The 15088-nt window shown below is 43.1% G+C and overlaps 1 protein-coding gene across 1 annotated transcript in view; it reads left to right on the top strand.

The window, feature by feature from the left end:
- The window catches only part of LOC132829086 (A disintegrin and metalloproteinase with thrombospondin motifs 3-like), a 268759-nt gene that overhangs the window by 198851 nt on the left and 54820 nt on the right, over window positions 1–15088 (top strand). Inside the window, exons 8-10 of the mRNA XM_060846397.1 lie at window positions 1912–2017; window positions 10391–10534; window positions 13657–13789. Of these exons, the coding sequence (XP_060702380.1) occupies window positions 1912–2017; window positions 10391–10534; window positions 13657–13789 (383 nt within the window). The remainder of the gene's footprint in view (window positions 1–1911; window positions 2018–10390; window positions 10535–13656; window positions 13790–15088) is intronic.

Below are 15088 nucleotides of genomic sequence, written 5' to 3' on the forward strand. Positions count from 1 at the left end.
ATAAGCAGAGAGATGTCAGTGTCCAGGTACATAGATCCTTGAAAGTTGCCACCCAGGTTGATAGGGTTGTTAAGAAGGCATACAGTGTGTTACCTTATATTGATAGAGGGATTGAGTTTTGGTACCATGAGATCATGCTGTGGCTGTACAAAACTTTGGTGTGGCCGCACTTGGAGTATTGCGTACAGTTCTGGTCACCGCATTATTAGAAAGAATGTGGAAGCTTTGGAAAGGGTTCAGAGGAGATTTACTAGGATGTTGCCTGGTATGGAGAGATGGTCTTATGGGGAAAAGCTGAGGGAGTTGAGGCTGCTTTTGTTAGAGAGAAGAAGGTTGAGAGGCGATTTAATTGAAACATATAACATAATGAGAAGGTTAGATAGGGTGGACAATGAGAGCCTTTTTTCCTCGGATGGTGATGGCTAGCACAAGGGGACATAGCTTTAAATTGAGGGGTAATAAATACAGGACAGATGTCAAAAGTGTAATTTCTTTACTCAGAAGGCAGTAGGGGCATGGCACAGCCTACCTGCACTAGGAGTAGACTCGCCAACTTTAAGGACATTTAAATGGTCATTAAATAGACATATGGATGAGAATGGAATGGTGTAGGATAGATAGGCTTCAGATTGGTTCCACAGGTCGGCACAACATCGAAGGCCGAAGGGCCTGTACTGCGCTGTACTGTTCTATGTTCTATATTCTATGTTCTATATCCCAACCCAATCTAGTCCCACTTGCCAGCACCTAGCCCATATCCCTCCAAACCCTTCTTATTCATATACCCATCCAGATGCTTTTTAAATGTTGCAATTGTACCAGCCTCCATCACTTCCTCTGACAACTCATTCCATAAATGTACTACCCTCATCGCGAAAAAGTTGTCTCTTAGGTCTCTTTTATATCTTTCCCCTCTCACTGTAAACCAATGCCCTTTAGTTCTGTATTCACCCACCCCAGGGAAGAGACTTTATCTACTTACTCTATCCATGCTCCTCATGATTTTATTAACCTCTAAAAGGTCACCCCTCAGTCTCTGACAGTCCAGGGAAAACAGTCCCAGCCTATTCAGCCTCTCCCTATAGCTCAAATCCTCCAACCCTGGCAACATCCTTGTAAATCTTTTCTGAACCCTTTCAAGTTTCACAACATCCTTCCGAATAGAAGGAGACTAGAATTGCACACAATATTCCAACACTGGCTTAACAAATGTTCTGTACAGCCGCAACATGACCTCCCAACTCTTGTGCATAATACTCAGACCAATAAAAGAAAGTACACCAAGCGCGGTCTTCACTATCCTATCTACCTACGACTTTACTTTCAAGGAACTATGAACCCGCCCTCCAAGGTCTCTTTGTTCAGCAACCCCCCCAGGACCTTACCATTAAGTATATAAGTCCTGCTAAGATCTGCTTTCCCAAAATGCAGTAGCTCACATTTATCTAAATTAAACTCCATCTGCCACTCTTCAGTCCATTGGCCCACCTGATCAAGATCCTGTTGTAGTCTGAGGTAACATTCTTAGCTGTCCACTGCACCTCCAATTTGATATTATCTGCAAACTTACTAACTATACCGCTTACGCTCACATCCAAATCATTTATATAAATGACAAAAAGTAGTGGACCCAGCACTGATCCTTGTACCACTCCAGTGGTCACAGGCCTCTAGTCTGAAAAACAACCCTCCACCACCACCCTCTGTGTGATTACATTTGCTCTGTGGAGTTACAGATATGCTACAGATTATATCGACATAGTAGTAATGAAGAAAACACTGGTAACATTACCTAGATATTTAGAGAAAAAGTCAAACTAGATTTTCAATTTACGTGGACTCATCTATCCTATCAGTTTTGTTGTGTGTTATTAACTTGTTGGTTTTCATTGTCTTTCTGACCTTCTGCAGGGTACGCTCCAGTGACTGGAATGTGCCACCCAGTTCGCAGTTGTACTCTAAACCATGAGGATGGCTTCTCTTCAGCGTTTGTAGTTGCTCATGAAACTGGTCATGTGTAAGTTCTGAACAATTGCATAAAAAATCCCAGTGCTTTGGAATTCATTGTCACCTACACAGTTGATCAACATCAGTTCACTGAGGGTATATAGGCTTCAAGCTAAATGGGGCTGCATATGCCGACCACTATTACCTGTTCTTTTTCTGCTGCTTCTGTTTGATCTGGGATGCTGACCTCCTTTCTGTCACTGACACTGATAGTGCTGTAGATAACTAGAAAGGCAATTCCGTTAGCAGACCCTCTTTAATTGCACTTCCAGGACTCACCACCTCAGTATGGAAAATAGAAATCAGGATTTTGCAACTGTAAATAATCGAACATTTCTTCAGGCCATTTGAAGCATGTTACAACCAATAGATTGCAAGGCAATGGGAAAAGACTGGATGAGACCAATGAAATGAAATGAGATGAAAACTAATTGGATTGCTTTTCCAAAGTGTTGGCACAGTAGAGTGGACCAAATTGGCCTCATTCATGCTGTATAATTCTGTAAATGATCATATTTGAAGTGGGGCCTGGTTATTGTGCATAGAAATAAATCAGCCAGTTTGCTCAGAGCAATCCACAAACAGTACAAGACAGAATATCCAGTTAACCTGGCTGATAGGAATAGCCGTCCGAGCCACAAAAAGGTCAATGACCGTATCTGCTTTGCCAGGACACACACACACACACACACACAAATACCTAGCCATCATTTACCCACTTGGACCAGTACGAACACTGCCTGCATATCCACTTGCACCTCACTCAGGTCTCCCCTTTTTCTCAGTGTAGGAAAAGACAGCCTTGGCAGGACAGAGACAGATGTATTGTTGGGGTAGTGACTAACCTTTGGTTCCTTGCCCCCTACAAGGAGAGAATTTTGGCTCTCACAAGCAAAGATTGAGGGGTGGCACTATAAGAATGCCATGATCTGCTTTGAATGGTGCTATAGGATCTATCACATGAGTCAAATGGATCTCAGCTAGTAAAATGTTCATTCTCATTTCTGTCAATTTTTTTTCAAGCTCACATTTATCTGCCCGACATGTTAGTTCTGTCACTGGGGTGTTGGGAATCTGTATGGAATGGAGCCCGTTGGCATTGGAGGCTTGGTTGGGTGAACCTGCCACCCCCAGGGGAGCTTGAGTCTGGGTGGTCCTGACATAGCAGCTGCAAGTTGATCCTCTTTGACTTAAACCTCCAAGGGGTGGAGTGGGGGTGAAGGTGGAAGGACGGGTCACCTCTGGAGTGTCCTGAGTGGAAAATTCTGAGGGACCTCCTCATCTACTTAGGTGCCACCTGGCAGCGCCCTGCCTGTTTGTGAGCAATGGTATCTAGAGTGCATGCCTGGTCGCCAAGTCTTGATAATGTTTTCTCCTGCCTGGGGCTGAGTAGGTACCTGCTACCCGGGGCAGTATTCAGAATGCCAGCAGCCTGGGCTGTTTCTTCCCCAGCCAGCTTTGTAGCTATTACAGTGAGGGTCTTCCCAGCTTGTGTTCCCACATTCATGATGCCTAATGTTCCTACTGAGCTGTCTGTCAGTTTCTGGGCTGGGGAGGTGGGGTGCAGGAGGCAGTCTCACCAATGCTTCCTCTTCGGCCTCTGTACTCTTGTCCTTTGAGTTCCAGGACAGCGCTTAAGGGGCAGGCATTTTTTCTGCGGAGGTCATGATGGCTGGCTGTATCTGCAAGACCCAGTTGGGAAAGAAGGCATGATGTTCAATGAAGTGGCTTGCAAAGAACACCATTGACAGAGGGATTAATAGACAATAGACAATAGGTGCAGGAGTAGGCCATTCTGCCCTTCGAGCCTGCACCACAATTCAATATGATCATGGCTGATCATCCTCAATCAGTATCCTGTTCCTGCCTTATCTCCATAACCCTTGATTCCACTATCCTTGAGAGCTCTATCCAACTCTTTCTTAATTCTTCTGTGTCAGTCACAGTGGAGTAAAGAGTAGGCATTAGGTGGTGGGTGATGGCTGCATCTGCCCCCCTCCCCCACCCACCAGCCCCAGCTCAGGTGCGGTTCCAGTCTTTGCTTGTGAGAACCAGAATTCTCACATTGTAGGTGGTAGGAACCACATGTTAGGCACTGTCCCACTGAAATGTCTCGCTCTGCCCTGCAATGGGTTTTCTTCTCCAGTATTGAGAAAAAGGGGGGACTTGAGTGAGATGAAAGTGGGTATGCAGGGGATGTTAGCATTCATGCAGGTGGGTGAAAGATGGTGTGGTATTCTGATGGGGGGAGAGAGAGAGAGTGAGTGTGTGTGTGTGTGTGTGTGTGTGTGTCTGTGAGTGAGAGAGAGGCATGGGTACAATAGCAGAGATACAGTGACTGTGTGATAGCTGAGAGAAAGGTGTGGCACTTTGCCTGGCAAAGCAGATGCGGTCATTGACCTTTGTGTGGCTCGGCTGGCTATTCCTACACAGCCAGGTGTTGAGTCTGGTGGTGTGGCCTCTTCTGCTGGTTTTCCTGGAAAATGACTCCTGTGCACCATACCCTCCAAAATGACTTTTCTGCTCCCTGTTGGAGGATCATGGTGCATCTTCCCCTCCTCCACCATCTTTTGATGCTGAATGTCAGTCAGCGGGTAAAAAGTGAGGTCTGCAGATGCTGGAGATCAGAGCTGAAAATGTGTTGCTGGTTAAAGCACAGCAGGTTAGGCAGCATCCAAGGAACAGGAAATTCGACGTTTCAGGCCAGAGCCCTTCATCAGTCATTCCTGATGAAGGGCTCTGGCCCAAAACGTCAAATTTCCTGTCAGTAGCGGGACAATTTCAGAATAACAGTGCACAGCAGCCTGCTCGAGAATGTCAGGGATACATAGATCTTTCTGTGGTTATCTGGTGAGTGGAGATTTGGTTTGCGAATGGTGCATAGTAAGGTTGCACCAGAATCAGACATGAGGGCGTGATGGCTGCAGGCTGGGTCATTTGTGAGGGTGAGTTTCATAAAATATGGCGAGAGAACTTGCTATGCCTTGTGATAATCCACCAAAAAACACTTAACACAATGTGGACTTAGCCAAAACAATGTAAGAAGAATCAGCCCAAAACTTGTGGAGCAGCTTTACTGGGGAGTTAACCTACAGCGTATACTCAGTGAGGAAAAAGGCCAGTGCTCCAGGTGCAGATGGGAAGCGTTACAACCCTGCTAAAGGTATTGTCTTTCAGTTGGGATCTTATACTGAGGCCTAGCTGTCCTCTTAGGTAGGCATGGAAGATTGGAGAGGGAGGAGAAGTGTTCTCTGGTGTCCTGGCCAACATTTATCTCCAACCAACATCTAAAAGCACGCTATCTAATGATTCATATCACTGTTGTTTGTTGGATTTCGTAGTGCTAATTCAGCTGCTGCACTTCTTATATTCAAACAGTGACTACACTTTCAAAATGTTTAGATACCCTGAGGATGTGAAAGATGCAAAGTACAACTTCTTTATCTCTCCTTTATGCAAATTTTCAATGTCCACCTCATGAACACTAGGCAATTTAACCTTATGTATACAACTTTAAAAAACATATTTACCCATGCTTCCTGCAGCTGCTTCATTAACATAACACTACTTAAATAAATATTTGGTCTTGTTCACTTCCAATTTAAGTTGCTTTCTGAAAGATCATTAGTGTGCATAGTTGGGAACTGCTCATGACATTGGGCAGCAAAATTCCACCAATAATCCTGAACCATCACAGTCTCTTTCATTTCAGACTACATACTGTTTTGCTATGATGATCCTCCGTAAATATACTTCACTAGTTCTTCTTTGGCTGCCTTGTCTTCTTTAGTTGTCTGTTGCCATCCATTCAATTGTCACTCTGGCTTTTATAAATGTCTGAGAGGTTAAATACATGTAATGCCAGTCTTAATCAATTTTCAGTCCCTGTGTCCTGTGTGTGCCTCTGCTCAGCTCTCTTCTTGGTGATTTTGTCTCACCAAGAGATACGCAGGATCTCATGGAGCCAACACTGGTGAAAGATGCACAACTTGGGTGATACCTTTGCCGTCTGTTCCATGAATTGCTGGCATGGATTGTTATTGGTATTACAATGGCTTTACAGAGTCACAACATGAATGGGCTTACAGAGTCATGTTGACATAAGTGCAGTCTCTGGAAGACTGATGCTACTTTGGTGATTCTTCTGTGGATGTCAATCTCTATCCCAAATTCTCTGGAGTTGTGCTTCGAAGCAGATGGGGTGGCCCTGGTGCTGTTCAATCACCATTGCCTTTATCCTCACCCACTTGATGCACAGGCCAACCTTGATGCCATTACTTTCAAGCCTGATGAGCATGCCTTGGAGCGTGCATAATCCTTCAGTAAGCAAGCTGACGTCATCTGCAGAATACAGGTCCCTTAGCCAGTTATTTGAAGACAGGATGTAAACTCTTGCACCTGCCATTACTTTCCTCATGCCTTTGAGCCCAGGTCAAAATGTGTAGAGGTTAAATTTTGGAAATGCAAGGAGCTTCCACTCTTTACAGTGTGAGTTCTTTGTGAGAGTCTATTATAATGCAAACAACAAACATGAAAAGATTAGGAGAGAAATCAAAAGCAATCAGCAAAACAAAGAAGAACTATGAAATTAAATTATTAAGGAATGTAATGTAGAATAGCAAAATATTATACATACATGTAAATAAAATGAATAAATAAGGAAAACAGGATAAAATTACAGACAGAAGTATTGAGAGCACAATTATATTAAGTAATTACTTTGCTTCAATGTTTGCTAAGAAGACAGATTAGGTGAACAAGATATGGGAACATGGCAGTAGCAATTACATAATCAAACTTAGAATAAAGAGGAGACACAAAGATCAAACTCAGAGAATACAATCCCTGGTTTGTACAGATTGTATTTGCATATTTTAAATAAGTTTAGAGACACTATTGCACATATTTAACAATTAGTTGTAGTGCAAGAGAACTGGCATATACCAAAGGTGAAGGACACAGAATATGTTGAGAGAACAAGCAGACCATAACCATGGTCGAAGACATAATGGAATCCCTACTAAAGGTGAAAATAGAAAAGCATACAAAAATGAAAAATGTAATAATTAATAAGCAACATGGTTTTCAAAAAGAAAAGCTTTGCTTCATCAGTTTCATTAACTTCTTTCAAGAGGTAAAAGAAAAGACCATTAAAGGCAATGCAATGAATGTAAGTACATAGATATCCAAGAGATAGGTAGGTGTGTATGGTATACAGCCAGATAGATAGATAGATAGTTCGATAGATAGATAGATAGATAGATAGATAGATAGATAGATAGATAGATAGATAGATAGATAGAAATCTACTTTTAATTGTATTTGTAAAAATACAGTAAAATGTATATATCTCCACAAAAACAGTACCATTTCTTCAAACACCTGCCACAGAATAAGAATAATGAATTACTGTACTGAGTTAGTAACAGATTGAATAGTCTGTTGGCTTGAAAGCATAGTGTAGGAATAGATGGTAGTTCTCAGGATAATAGAACATGAAAAGTAATGGCCGTAAAGAATAATACCACGTTTGCTGTTGTTCACAATTTATATTAATAATTTGAACTTTGGAATTAAGAAGGCTATTTCTCAATGGCACTGAGTTTGGCGGGGAGTGATGGTCAATATTGAGAAAGACATCATCAAGCTGTAAGAAATCATTAATAAGCATACAGAATGAGCACATAATTAACCAATGAATTTCGAAGAGATTTCTGTGCAACATTCCTGCCCAGAACTTGACCCCTGAAGTGAAGAATAAATAAAATCAAGCTGAAATTAGGCACTACTGTGGGGTCCTTGGAGACACTGCTGGTTGAGGAGTAGCAAAGCAGAATACAGATAGATAGAACTGAAGCACATTCTTCTTGAGGCTCAGGATGTTTGGGTGAAGGGACCAGATCAGTCGGTGCAAATGTGTTGGACTGAAGAACAAATGAGTAAGGAATTTGTTTAAGGTCAGTTTTGTGGTACACTGTTCATGACATGGATTGCCACCAAACAAGAGCACAAATGAAAGACATTGGACCCTAACATGTCTTTTTCAGAATTATGGCCAAGTTCTTCTCAACCTATGAATGAGATTGACAATGGCAAGCAAGTTGGGAGAATCACATGAGATGTCAAGTGTCATCAGAGCAAAAAGTTGCATTTTCCAAATAAGTGTTGACGAGAGAGAGAGAGATGAGATTCTTGCTACTGAGCAGCGAGGGGCCGACTAGCATATAATAACATCTCATTACTATGTCATCTCCCCTCATTGAAATGCAGTTTCCCATTCTCCCATACATCAGATAGATACTGGGTGGTGACAGTTGCGGTGGGAGTGCTCAGACAGAATACATATTTTAGCTACAATGTAACCAGAGTTTAGTATAACTGATTTTAGACAGCTTGGCATTGTTCTCATTGTAGAGACATTGCTGTATACAATTAGTCTGCCTTATTACAACAGTGTCTAGACTCTCTGATATTGAAACACTTTGGGCCATCTTAAAAAGCGCAATATAGATTCAAGTCTTTCTTTCTGACATGCACCACCAGTGCTCTGCTGTATCTAATACATTACTCATTGTTGTAATGAATGAAATGAAGGCCTTGGCTTTCACACTGAGAAATGGGGTGAAGCTTATAGCAGTCTGATTGATGTGAGCAATAGCAAGGTTTGGGACAGAATCAGATGAGAAGCCTGGCCAGACGCATCTTGCTGCTGAGACGTCTTGCCCATCTTTTACACTTCTCATAAGCAGCGAGATGAGATTGACATTGGGCAGTGGGAAATTGCCAATTCATAGTGATTAGTGCTTGATATGGTTCTTGTTGGCATTCAAGCTTGCCTCATTAATAATCTAGTTGTCTCCAGACCAAACATGAGTGACAAAGTAGACACAGAACACAACAGGTTGCTTGGCTGGTTGGACTTGCTGCTTATGCCAAATGACATCCTTGTTGTAAACCCTGCACCAGTATCTTAGGGGACCCTCCATGGGAACCATCCACACAGCCATTCGCATTTGAGACATGCCAGCCTGAAAAAAGTCCGATGGCATATTTCTCATCCATGTATGGCACAGCATTTCAATGTTGCATCTTGCAGCACACCCAGCTTGTAGACTGGGCTGAGCTGCATCTCTGGGTCCTTGCTTGCTGGTGTACCTCTCACTCATTCTGAGATTACCAGTATTTTTGAACTTACCTTCCTCTTCCCCCTCCACCCCCTGGGTACCAGCAATATCAGTGTCATATTGCTGCTGCCTTGCTGTAATGTTTAACCCAGACACAAGGCCAGGAACCTTGTCACAGTTGGCAGCAGATCTCAGCCCAGTCAAGGGAAGTAGCCTTTGTTCAACCAATCCCGACAGTGTAAGTCAAAGGCAACCTCTGATACCAGGCCCAGATTGGTGAGACCCAGAGTCAGGATTGTCTCTACACATGGGGCAAAGAGCTGAACGAAAGGGAGTGCATTATTCGTCTTGACGCTTTCTGCCCTATTGTGGCTGCTTTCCCCCCTGGAATGAGAAAGAGAGGTGGGTACTATTGAAGATGATATTGGGCGGTACAGATACTGCTGTTAGTGCAGGTTTGGAGGTGTCCCAAGTGAGTGAGTAGGCAGTTCAGAGGGCATGCAGGGTTGCTGATGTTGGGGGTTGGGCTGGAGGAGAGCAAGTGAGGAAGACATTGCAGACATTAGTGAGAGTGGTGGAGCATGAGTCTTGGTAGGAGATCAGTACCGTAGCAGAGATAGAGTGATATGGTGGCACTTACACTGGCACTCGGGAGATGGTCATTGACCTTCCTCCTGCAGTGGTGGGCATTCCTCTAGATAGTTGCATGCTTCATCTGAATGGAAACCATGGACCAATGTGATATAGTTTGACATCATTAGCTCCATTGCTTGTACTGGAACAAGAGGATGTCCTGCCTCTGCATCACCCTTTTCAGCAAGAACTCCTGGTCCCTGCCAGGGGGATGCGGAACTCCCCCTGTTTGGCACACCCGAAACAAGTATCAGGAACTGTGCAGGACAGCTCCAAACTGACAGCGCTGGGCCGTGTGCGCGACAGGCTTTTAAAGATGGCAGCAGTGCCGGGAATGCTGGTCAATCCAGGGATATCCTCCAAACGTGTAAAACACATGCTATGCTCTTTGTAAAGTGTCAGACTAGATAATGTGCCGGGGTCCTGGATGGACAACCATCTGACTCAGAGAAAAAGGTATTGCTTACAGAGTCAGGAATACAGCAGTGGTCATTGGCCAACTGGGAAGGTCAGCATTCTAATTCATCTTTAACCTTTCCAACAAAGCAATGTGATAGTTTTTTTTTTAAAAACATGTTGTAGGACTGTTTCCCTTTTCTAACAAAGCTTTATTGACACTCTCGTAGCCTGGGAATGGAACACGATGGCCAAGGAAACCGGTGTGGAGATGAAACCAGCATGGGAAGTGTCATGGCACCCTTAGTCCAAGCTGCTTTTCACCGTTTTCATTGGTCTCGGTGCAGTGGACAAGAGCTCAAGCGATACCTTCAGTGAGTACAACAGGCTGCCATTAGTTTGAATTTATTAAAAAAAAACTCTTCCTTCTCTTGATCCTGCTAAGGGAGTGATCATGTGGTGCTTGGGGTTCAGCAACAACAATGCCCATTCCTGAAGAAATAGTCTCTACTTAGTGCTGGATTAATCTCTTAATATTGTCGCAGACAAATAGTGGTAGACATTATCCTTCCTATCTAGATTAGAGTGGTGCTGGAAAAGCACAGCAGGTCAGGCAGCATCCAAGGAGCAGGAAAATTGACTTTTCGGACAAAAGCCCTTCTTCAGGAATAGAGGCAAGGTGCCTGCAGAGTGGAGAGGTTTTTACCTATCACGCTTCCTATCCCTGAGTTGCAAAAAAGTAAATCCATTAAAGAAGGCCAATGGAGAACTACCTTGAACATCAGAATATCAGAGCTAAGAGCAGCATCTCAGCCTTAACTTCACTTTCCTGCTGTCCTCCATAACCCTTCAACCTATAAATAATTAAAAATCTGTCCTCCACTTCCTTAAAATTACTCAATGTCCCTGCATCCACTACTATCTGGGATAGTGAAGTCCATAGATTCAGGACCCTTTGAGAGAAATAATTTCTCCTCATCCCTGTCTTAACTCTGCTTACCCGCATCCTAAAGCTGTGCTCCCTCATTCTAGATTACCACAATGAGGCAACATCCTCTCTATGTCTACTTTATCAATCTCCTCTACCATCTTATATACTTCAATTAGATCTCTCCTTCTTCTCATCTCCAGAGAGTTTAGTATTAAAATGCTCAATCTCTCTTCATAAGACAAATTCCTCACCTCTAGAATCAATCTAGTGAACCTCCTCTGGAGCATTGAAAGATAATAGTAAATTTACTGGAGGTTATTAAAATGATAAATAGTTTTGATAAAATGGTGAGGAAAAAATTAGATTGGTGAAGAAATTAACTTTCCACTGAGCGCATAGTGAGAAAGATGTGAAAAACGTCTTTATGCTGCAGGATTTTAGAAAATAGCATTTGGCATGGAGTATATTTCAGACATGACAAATGATTGATTGGCAAATTTGCGCAGAAAATATTGACTTTGGGCCTATAATATCCAAAGCTTTCTATCCCTGAGGTGATTCTTGCTTCATGTCTGGGAGTTGTATAGACTAATTGATTGAGAATGATTGCTTTGAATGGTCAACACCTTGATTATTGTTGTAGTATGCAGCTACTTGGACAGTAGAGGGCACTAGATGACCTTGGGCAAGGTTTTTCAGATGAGCATCTCAAGAATTAGTGAGGAAAGTATCCTTTGCTGATGCCAGCTGCCGAGCAGCTGTTTAACAATCCAGGAAAGTTAATGAACTGGAGATGAGAAGTCTTTCCACCTGAGGCCCAAACCTAGCCGTTTGCTGGCTTCCTATTTATCACCAAAAGTTTCCGTCACCCTTGAGCCATTAATGTTGGTCTTCAATTATGTTTATAGAAAACACGTGAATACATTGGACAGAGTACGGAAGGTGTCTACAAGAATGGTTCTAAGGATGAGAAGTTTCAGTTAGGAGGAAAGATTGAAGTGATTGGGTCTGTTCTTGGGGAGAATGAAATTAAGTGGAGATCTGACAGAAGTTTTCAGAATCATGAGAGTTCCGGAGAGAGTAGAGACTGTTCCTGCTTGTAAAGGGATCAGGAACAAGAAGGCACCAGTTCAAAATGATTTACAGAAGTAGCAAATGTCATAGAGCCATAGAGATGTACAGCATGGAAACAGACTCTTCGGTCGAACTTGTCCATGCTGACCAGATATCCTAATCTAATCCAGTCCCATTTGCCAGCACTTGGCCAATATCCGTCTAAATCCTTCCTATTCATATACACATCCAGATGCCTTTTAAATGTTATAATTGTACCAGCCTCCACCACTTTCTCTAGCAGCTCATTCCATACACGTACCACCCTCTGCGTGAAAAGGTTGCCCCTTGAGTCTCTTTTAAATCTTTCCCCTCTTAACCTAAACCTATGCCCTCTAGTTCTGGACTCCCCAACCCCAGGGAAAGGACCTTGTCTATTTATCCTATTCATGCCCCTGATAATTTTATAAACCTCTGTAAGGTCACAATCCAGCCTCCGACGCTCCATGGAAAATGGCCCCAGCCTATTCCACCTCTCTATTTAGAGAAAGAACATTTTTATGTATTCAATGGTTTGGAATGCAGTGCCGAGGTGGAGTAGGGGCAGTTTTAATTGAGGGATTCAGGAGGTAATTAGAGGGTTACTTGAACTGAAACAAAGTCATGGGTTGTAGGGCACAATTAAGAGAATGGGAAATAAGTCACAATGCTCGTTAGAGAGCCAGTGCAGAAATGATGGTCAATTGGCTTCTTCTGCACTGTAACAATTTCACGATACTGTCTATGTGGTTGTTAGTTTTCCACGTTAGATCCTCATTTGGGGCAAGGATTGTGGGCCAGCCAGCACAGACTTTACCCATCACCAATAAAATTGCAGATATATTGGTGTGGGCAACAGTGCAGTGGGAAGGGAAATTTTACGGCTCCTCCTAGCACCTACAAAGCTACTGGTGGTGGACTGACAAATGTTGACTCTTGCTTTTAGTTTGACTAGCTTTCTCTATGTTCATGATGCCTACATTGCTTTGAAGCTTGGTCAGAGCTTTTGGTAATAAACAGTCTGTTATTTCGTTCCTGTTACCTGCCATACACCTGAAATGTCGGATTCTACAAACATAATAGGGCTGAATCTGTAGAGTTCAGAGTGATGGCAAAAGGCATTTGCGATTGCATGCGACATTGCCAGTGCTGCTGTTGGGTAGCCCCATATCTCAGTGAAAGAAGTCAAATGATTATTATGAAATATCAACATCGTCCTTGCAGGAAGCTCAGGCCTACTTGAGGAAGGAAGTCTATTACCTAGTGCTTCCAACATGGTGAGCAATCATAGAGTAAACCAGGTAGAAAGCTGCAACAGACTTACACTTGTCATTGGGGATGGTTGATGCAGAATTATCCAATTGCAATGTATCCTCATGGGTTTCATCAGAGTAAATGGAAACGTTTGAACGTTTGGGAAAAAGAAGGCATCTAATAAACTGATCATAGCTTCAGTGTCCTTTCTTCCTCCAGTTCCTATGACTGTCTGCTGGATGACCCATTTGAACACGATTGGCCCAAACTTCCTGAACTGCCAGGGATCAACTATTCAATGGATGAACAATGCCGCTTTGATTTCGGCGTGGGTTACAAGATGTGCACAGCCGTAAGTCTTGCCAGCATAATTCCCGAACAATGGTAGAAGAGTTAGTTTAAAATAAAATTGAAATGTGAGATAACAATAAACGTTGTCAGTCAAACAATCCCATGTTGAGAGATGGCCAGCTGCATCACAAAGTGTGAAATCAAACTCCAAAGTTTGATTCACAGGTTTGCTTTGTGTCATCTGATCATAGTGAGCTTCACAGTTTAGAACATAGAACATAGAAGGATACAGCGCAGTACAGGCCCTTTGGCCCTCGATGTTGCGCCGACCGAATCCTACCTAACCTATACTAGCCCAATAACTTCCAAATGCCTATCCAATGCCTGCTTAAATGACCATAAAGAAGGAGAGTTCACCACTGATACGGGCAGGGCATTCCATGAACTCACAACCCGCTGTGTGAAGAATCTACCCCTAACATCTGTCCTATACCTACCACCCCTTAATTTAAAGCTATGTCCCCTAGTAACACCTGACTCCATTAGCGGTAAAAGGTTCTTAGTATCTACCCTATCTAAACCCCTAATCATCTTATACACTTCTATCAGATCTCCCCTAAACCTTCTCTTCTCCAATGAGAACAGCCCCAAGTGCCTCAGCCTTTCCTCATAAGATTTTCCTACCATTCCAGGCAACATCCTGGTAAACCTCCTCTGCACTCATTCTAAAGCTTCCACATCCTTCCTATAGTATGGCGACCAAAACTGCACACAATACTCCAGATGAGGCCTCACCAGAGTCTTATACAACTGCAACATGACCTCAGGACTCCGGAACTCAATTCCTCTGCCAATAAAGCCCAGTACACCATATGCCTTCCTCACAGCACTATTTACCTGGGTGGCAACTTTCAGAGATCTGTGTACATAGACACCAAGATCCCTCTGCTCATCCACACTACCAAGTAGCCTACCATTAGCCCAGTAATCCATCATCTTGTTATTCCTACCAAAGTGAACGACTTCGCACTTAGCTACATTGAATTCCATTTGCCACATTTCCGCCCAGCTCTGCAACTTATCTATATCCCGCTGTAACCTACCACTTCCTTCCTCACTATCCACAACTCCACCGACTTTTGTGTCATCCGCAAACTTGCTTACCCAGCTTTCAAGTCCTTCCTCTAGATCATTTATAAAGATAACAAAAAGCAATGGTCCCAAAACAGATCCTTGTGGTACACCGCTAGTAACTGCACTCCAAGATGAACATAATCCATCAACTACTACCCTCTGTCTCCTTCCAGCCAGCCAATTCCTAATCCAAACCTCTAATGTATCCTCAATGCCATACCTCCGA

The sequence above is a fragment of the Hemiscyllium ocellatum genome, chromosome 2, assembly GCF_020745735.1.
Source record: "Hemiscyllium ocellatum isolate sHemOce1 chromosome 2, sHemOce1.pat.X.cur, whole genome shotgun sequence".
Taxonomy (NCBI): Eukaryota; Metazoa; Chordata; class Chondrichthyes; order Orectolobiformes; family Hemiscylliidae; genus Hemiscyllium; species Hemiscyllium ocellatum.